The 8,002-nt window shown below is 45.9% G+C and overlaps 1 protein-coding gene across 11 annotated transcripts in view; it reads left to right on the top strand.

Moving 5' to 3' along the window:
- DIXDC1 (DIX domain containing 1) overlaps nt 1–8,002 on the top strand; it is a 73,624-nt gene that overhangs the window by 44,402 nt on the left and 21,220 nt on the right. For all 11 annotated transcript variants that reach the window (XR_013550020.2, XM_060604684.3, XM_060604689.3 and 8 more), the window contains 2 exons: nt 1,781–1,893; nt 3,381–3,529. Coding sequence is in view for 10 of the 11 variants with exons in the window: in XM_060604684.3 (XP_060460667.1) it covers nt 1,781–1,893; nt 3,381–3,529 (262 nt within the window). In the remaining variant the exon portion in view is untranslated. The remainder of the gene's footprint in view (nt 1–1,780; nt 1,894–3,380; nt 3,530–8,002) is intronic.

Below are 8,002 nucleotides of genomic sequence, written 5' to 3'. Positions count from 1 at the left end.
AGGGGGACCGCTCACTTAAGAGGGAGAAGGTGGAGCTGAGCATGCGTCTCTGCTTTGAGGCCAGCAGTTTTCCAGCATCCTTGCTTCACACCCCTCTTCCCACTCTCCCCCCACCCCCGCTCCCCCCCCCACCCCCCGCCGCGTCTCACACATACCCACTGTGGTCCAGCCAAATGCAGACAGCGGATCGCGTCAACCATAACACCTTGTCAGCTAAGGAAGTGTTTTTATCGTTTCTCAAAGGAGGGCAGCTGATGCAGGCGTCTTTCTGAGCGTCGATCCCCATTTCTGCAGGGAGGCGAATGCCGCGGCCTGAATGGTCAAAAATCTGTTCTCCTGTTAAATGACATAGTACTCTCAAAAGTATTATATAAAAGCAAAGTACGCTAATGCTTTTCCAGCAGCTAATTCATGTTGGCCTGGAAGTCACATTACCTAAATGGTGAAAGATGGCTAAGAGAGTTCTATAAAAGCAATTACCTTTACTAAATACCACTTCTTGCCACTCTCTACTTCTCTTGTCTGCTTAGACTATGGATCCGTAGGTAGGGTTCAGCGACGTTCTTTAATTTGAAGAAGGAAAAAACTTTACATTTTTTCTGCGGTTCTAATAAGGATGAGACTGTATTACTGGCTGAGGTCATTCCCACCAAAGCCCTCAAACTCGGGATCAACGAGGAGGACGAGACACCAGTCCTCAGGCTGCTTTCGAGGTTTTGAAATCTCTGACTACATCCGCTTGTGCTCAGCTCTTGCTTTTACTGGTTTCTAGGAAGACAAAATGTTAACTCCTGATCATGGCTGTGAGGATTAGCCTGGGAGACTTCAGGGGCACATTAAGTGGGTCAGCGAGTCCTAGACACTTTCACTGTTGTCTGGGTGATGGATTTGGAAAGAATTCCTGAGAGGGGGCTGGGCCTGGAGACCCCACAGCCCCTGAGATTGTCTCAGAGTTGATGTTCTCAAGGTGCGGTGCAAAGAGAAGAGGCTCTTCAGATTCCTTTCCCCTATCAGATGGAAACATCAGCCTCCCATTCCTATCTTGTCTTGTAGATTTGCTGTTATTCTGTGTGGCTTTAAAATTCATGTTCCCTGACCTTCCCAGCAGTCCCTCCCAAGGCTGCTAGTTGTATCATAATTTAGGAGTTGCTGAGAGGATTCCGATGACAGTTCACAAATGGTGTAGCAGGGATCTACGTAACTCTTTGATGGTGCAATCAAGTAAACCCTTCCCTTTGCTGAGCAAGTCTTTTCCCGTTTTCCTTATCATGTCCCATCCTTGTTGATGTATCACTGCCCCTTTGCCCAGCCCCGCACTGTCCACACTCTGGCCTTTTCTCCCCCTGAATCACCCTCAGCATTGCCCCCTCCTTCGGGATCAGCCTAGGGCTGATCTACCATGTCACTCTGCTGGTGATGCTTGTGTCTGTGGGACACCAATGGATTGGAAGTAGATTTTTCCTTCCAGCTCCCAAAACTACTAAGACACACGTTAACTTCAGTCTTTGAACCTGGGCCCAGGGACGGAGGTGATGGTAAGTAACAAAATGGCAAAGACTTCCTAGGACTGGGTCATTCATTCATTCAACATTCATTTCATTCCTTCAGTAAGTTCATCCTGCACTCATTCAACAAATGTCCATTCATACTGTGGGCTGGGGACTGTGTTAGGCACTAGGAGGAAGATGAGTAAGAACATATCTCTGGGATAAATTATGAAAGTTGGCTTCCAAACCGCTGTTCACAGTAATCATTTGTCTTCGTTTTCCTTCAATCACAGCCTGACTTCACCCAGTCCTATCCACAGCGCAAAGAGCGAGTCCATTATAACCCAGTCGGAGGAGAAGGCAGATTTTGTGATTATTCCCTCTGAAGGGATAGAGAACAGAACAGGTACTGTCTGTCAGCGTGCCTGGGTTGGCTCAAGCCACAGCCCTTGCCTTGAAGGCTTGGGGGATCCTATCTACCTATAAACTTCCTGGCCTTCTCCCCCCTCAAAGTCCATGCATGCTAGGTTAGCTCTAAAGGGCTCTGATGTCTTTGAGCCAGTGAATGTGGTTATCCTCTTGCAGAATGTCACTTCTGATGTCACAGCTGTCCAAAATCTTACAGCAGGAGAGATAGGCCTTTCCTCTGCTGGCTGCCTATGAATTAGGAAACAACTGTGGGGCAGTCTGAAGCCTCATTCAAGTAAACAGTTTTTATTATTCCTGTGTTATGGAAATAATTCCAGTAACCCTTTGACTTAAGTTTGAACCAGGAGTATATAATATGGGCGGAGGTATCTGTGGGAGGCTAAAAAACAGGTCTGCATCCGGCTTTTGGACTATAGAAAGGACCACAAAGGGATCCCTTTGTTTAGACTTCTCCTTATGTCTCAGTTGCTCTCCTTTTTCTTACATAAACATAGAGGGAAGGAAGGAGGCAGCAAAGCATGTGATTTCAATAGAGTTTTATTCATCTCTAAGGGTTGTAATAAAACTGAAGCCCTTAGAAGAAAACGAGTTAAATCCCTCCCACTATCCCTGGCATTAGCACCAAAGAGTCAGTCATGTTTTTGACTCGGAAACTCCTGGGACCTTGGGGAGGGAGAGCATTTACCGAGTGACTGCTCTGGGTCAGGCACCACGGAGTCCTGCACACAAGTTACCTCATTCAATCTTCACAGCAACCCAGAGGAATTACCTAATTACATTCACACCGACAAATGAAGACATTTACTCAGAGTTTATACCCTTCGGTATTCCATAATGCATTTTTAATGGTGTGCACACAATTAGATGGGATGAAACGGAAACCAGCGAAAAGAGACCATAAACATAGGAAAATAAAACAAAACCAGGGAGCAAGATTGAACAGTTTACGCAAGTGTGTTTTCACGGGTTTGTTTCCTGTGTGACTCACACAGTGTTGTTTGTGAAAGGCGCTCAGGTATGAGGGAAGGGTCCAAGGAATATTAAATTGAAGTCTCCCCCCTGAAGCTCCACAACAGCCAACAGGAATTTGGTTTTCCAAAGCTCCTGTCTTTGTACCTGGCAGAATCCAGCTTCGGGATGTCAGTTGTAGAGAATTAAGAGTAGGGTCTCTGTGTCCCATACCAAGACTCCCAAGGAGGGCGTCTTGTGACTTCTTAAAGGTTCTGAAGGGGACCAGTTTCCCCAGCAGAGTAAGTGATGCCTCCAGCCGGCCCAGCCTGGAGTCTGAGGGAACAGTGGGCTCTTCATGTCTCACAACCCCACCTAGCGGAGAGTCCAGTCTGTGCAGTGAGGACAGGTTCAGAAGGCCAGTGACCCAGACCTGTGAGCGCAGAGAGACTGAACGCTTTCTGCCGGCAACTGTTTGCTCCAACATGAACTATACGCCCCCCTCTCATTTTGTAGAGGAGACAGACTCTCCGTTTTCCCGAGACTGGCGACCAGGCAGCCCCGGGACCTGTCTGGAGACCTCATGGGAAGAACAGCTGCTGGAACAACAAGAACATTTAGAAAAAGAAATGGAGGAAGCAAAGAAAATGATATCAGGATTACAGGTAGCTCTTTCCCGCATGGTTTATCCTTGGTGTAACAGTTGATTATTTAAGTCACCAGTGTCCACTGAAAATACAGTGACTCCATTTTGCATGAGGTCAGGGTTGAATGGGGAGTTCAGACAGAGGGAGAAGTACTCACAGAGCGGAACATTCCTCGGGTATGAGGACTCCTAAATGGGCTGTACGGATGCACGGCTGTTGGGATTTCTGCAGGCATGGGGGCCATGATGGACCCCTACCAAACCCTTTTTCTGGCTTTCTGCCGGCAGGTGGGTTTCTCCCCTGTCCGCAGCTACAGACCTGCAGTTGCCGGCTTCACCCAAGAATGGCACTGTGAACAGTCAGAAATTTTTCCCTAGGAATTCTCCAGCAGGAAGAGTGTAAGCCAGTAATACCACAGGTCTCCCTTTGAGTCTAGCTAAGGGATTTAACTCCCTCCTAAAGCATGTGCAAGTGGGTGCCGAGCCATAATGATCAGGTAACAGAGGTTTTCCTCGAGCAACAAAGCCCTTCAGTCTTTTCTATACCTTCTTGCCAGCTCGGCAGTTCTCTCCCAGAGGCCCACTGACCCACTTGACTTAGTTCCTACCCTGAATGACCCCCGATCCTCTTTCTTTGTGCGTCTGTCCCTGTGTTGGGGAGCCCTTGTAGTGTGCTGGTGACCCTGAAATTGCCTAGGAATATTCCTTTCTGTTTGTGCTGGGAACTGCACCGCTTCTGAATTGTCAAATATTTATGGATACGTAAACAAAGGCCACATTATGTGAGTGGCTCTGGCAGCCGGCAGGCGGTGGAGGGCGTGCTCCCAGTAGCCAGCCATGGGGTACAAAGGGTTCCTAAAGAAAAAAGGAGATTGGTGCCCAGTGAAACAGTTTGCATAATGTATGCCCCAGGAGCTGAGGAGGGCTGGAGGAATGCTTCCTGCCTAAACATTCCCAAGGAGAGTTGTTGATTTTTCCCCATTTGCTTTGTTATTTTTTAAATGTTTGCATTTGAGATCCCTTGTCTGCCACTCCATTAAGGGCTGGTTTAATTAATGGAATTTTTTTGTGTGTGCTAACTTTGGGATTATGCCCAAGTGGGTCTCTCCCAGGATAATTTGCATGATATGAACATAGATATCCATCAGTTTGGCTTTCAGTTTGGTTTGCATTTTTCAGTCTGGGAGAAATCCGATGGCAGGGTGGACAGAAAAAGAAGAGATTCGACAGGCAGAAAGTCAGCATCCCAATATTCCCTGCAAACAGAGTGGTTTCATTCACAGCCACATGATCACAATGAGAATTCAGTTCCATTAATAGAATACAATGGGGCTCACAGCATCCACTAGGCTTCTTAACTCTTTCATTGATAAGCAAGTTGCATGCTAAGCCACGTCCAGGATTTCTGACTCACTGTGTGCCTCAGTTAGAGCCTGCTGAATACGTGGCCATGAGAGTTAGTATTTCTGTGATGTTGCTCTCCCTTCGCTCCCTGCAGCCCTGTGGCTTCTTAAACTTGTCTTCTTATACCTCTGGCCACGCTCCGGGGGATAACCAAACTCATTTGATTTATTAAATAAAATCTTATTATTAGTTAGTGCTTGGTAGACCAACCGGTGGCTGGATTTCAAACGGTTTTTATATCCCAGCATTTGTGATGCAATTTGTGTTCTGTTTATTGAAACAGGACTTCACCTCTGTAACTCTTTGGATTGAATAGAGACAGAAGTGAAATATAAAATGGGGACACATTCTTAAATCTTTCACTAAGCTGACAGGTATCAAATTACCTACCTGCATAGGTAGTTACAAGTTCTGTGAGTGCTAAAGAATACAGTTTGGGGGCCTTCTTTAAAAATCAGATTACAGACTATGAGTACAGTTCTCTTTGAACAACTCAGGGGTGGGGCGGAGGGGCACCCATGCCCTGTACAGTCGCAAATCTGCATGTAACTTTTGACTCCCCTAAAACGTAATTACTAATAGCTGACTGTTGATCATAATGATGCATTTTTGGAGTGTGGGGCAGGGGGGAGTCCAGAGCTGATGGCCAAGAATTTTTGAAACATGTTTGGTGCAAAAGGTGATTTTATTAAAGCACAGGGACAGAACCCCTGGGCAGAAAGAGCTGCACTGGGGTTGTGAGGAGTGATTGATTACACACTGGAGTTTGGGGAGGTAAAGGAAAAAGGGTGTGTGCGTGTGCGCGTTGTAGGGAGAGAGAGAGAGAGAGAGAGAGAGAGAGAGAGAGAGAGAGAGCGAGCGCACACGTGCACAAGCAGGGGAAGGACAAAGAGAGAGGGAGACACAAAATCTGAAGCAGGCTTCAGGCTCTGAGCTGTCAGCACAGAGCCCAATGCGGGGCTGGAACTCACGAACCGTGAGATCATGACTGGAGCCTAAGTCAGACGCTTAACTGACTGAGCCACCCAGGTTCCCCAAGAAGACTCTTAAGATACTGGAGGCCTAACTATTGTCAAGCTGTCAAGCTAAGGTTGTTTTTCCCTCTACTGAGGCATTAACATTAAGACAGGAGGGAGTGCCTGGAGAAACGTTCTACTCAGCCTATCTCAAGTATTTGTCACTGGGCTGCAGGTTATAAGGAAACTTAATTTTACCTGCCATTCCCTTCTTGCCTTTGTTCCCCACATCACTGTGTAGGGATGGGTAATGTTGGGGCTCCAGGAAACTGAGTCTATAGGTTTCTGGACATTAGGCTAATGATAAGGTTGCCTTTTCCTTAAAAAAAAATTTTTTTTTTAAGTTTATTTATTTTGAGAGAGAAAGAGCACAGGAGCAGAGAGGGGGAGAGAGAGAGAGAGAGAGAGAGAGAGAGAGAGAGAGAGAGAGAGAGAGAATCCCAAGCAGATTCCGTGCTATTAGCATGGAGTGTGATGTGGGGCTCGAACTCATGAACCGTGAGATCATGACCTGAGCCGAAGTTGGACACTTAATCAACTGAGCCACCCAGGCGCCCCACAATTGCCTTTTTCTTATAATTTTGCTAAGACATTTATAAACTGATGGAGACTCCTGTCCTACACGACTGTGATCTCTATCAGTTATTTGGTTTTTCCTTTCCTTTGTTCTTGGGCACCCAGGAGTGCCTGAGGAATATCACACATGTGCCACCTGGGCGGGGGTTGGGGGTGGGGTCTTTGCGGGGTGTTAGCTTGCGCTTTGCCCTCAGCTTGCCTGTGGCTCCCTCATCACATAAGCTTTACTAATAAATATTTGGTTAGTACATATTTTGAATGTTATCTGTATTATATACTGTGTTCTTATAATTAAGTTAGAGAAAAGAAAATCATGAGGGAAAAAACCAAATAATCAGGTTAAGAAACAGGTGGAAGACATGAATAGATATTTCTCCAAGGAAGACATACATCATAGGTGGCCAACAGACGCATGAATAGATGCTCCCCATCACTCATCACCAGGGAAATACAAATTAAAACCGCAACGAGATACCACCTCATACCTGTCAGAATGGGTAAAATTAGCAACACAGGAAACAACAGGTGTTGGCGAGGATGCAGAGGAAGGGGAACCCTCTTACATTGTTGGTGGGAATGCAAGCTGGTGCAGCCACTCTGGAAAACAGTATGGAGGTTCCTGAAAAAGTTGAAAATAGAACTACCCTATGACCCGGCAATTGTACTACTAGGTATTTATTTACCCAAGTGATACAAAAGTGCTAATTTGAAGGGACACATGCACCCCAACGTTTATAGCAGCATTATCAACAATAGCTAAATTATGACGGTCCAAATATCCATCGACTGATGAACAGGTAAAGAAGATGTGGTATGTATACATGTATATACACACATACAATGGAATATTACTGAGCCATCAAAAAGAATGAAATCTTGGGGCATCTGGGTGACTCAGTCAGGTAAGCATCTGACTTCGGCTCAGGTACTGATCTCATGGTTTGTGAGTTTGAGCCCCACATCAGGCTTTGTGCTGACAATTCAGAGCCTGGAGCCTGCTTTGGATCCTGTGTCTCCCTCTCTCTGCCCCTCCCCTGCTCACACTTTGTCTCTCTCTCTCTCAAAAATAAATAAACATAAAAAAAAAAAAAAAAACTAAAAGAAAATGGTCCACATTTGGTTTAACCTTGTCTAATTAAAAAAAAAAAAAAAGAATGAAATGTTGCCATTTGCAACAACGTGGATGGAGTAGAGTAGATTATGCTACACGAAACAAGTCAGGCAGAGACAAATACCATATGATTTCACTCATAATGTGGAATTTAAAAAATAAAACAGATGAACATAAGGGAAAGGGGGGAAAAGAGAGGTAGGCAAACCAGAAGAGACTTAAATGATGGATACCATATATGGTTGATGGGGGGGGGCGGGTAGGCAATGGGCATTAAGGAGGACACTTGTAATGAGCACTGGGTGTTGTATGTAAGTGATGAATCATTAAATTCTACCAGGGGCGCCTGGGTGGCTCAGTCGGTTGGGCGTCTGACTTTGGCTCT

Source organism: Panthera onca, chromosome D1, assembly GCF_046562875.1.
Source record: "Panthera onca isolate mPanOnc1 chromosome D1, mPanOnc1 haplotype 2, whole genome shotgun sequence".
Lineage (NCBI taxonomy): Eukaryota > Metazoa > Chordata > Mammalia > Carnivora > Felidae > Panthera > Panthera onca.
This window is presented reverse-complemented; position numbering and strand designations above follow the sequence as displayed.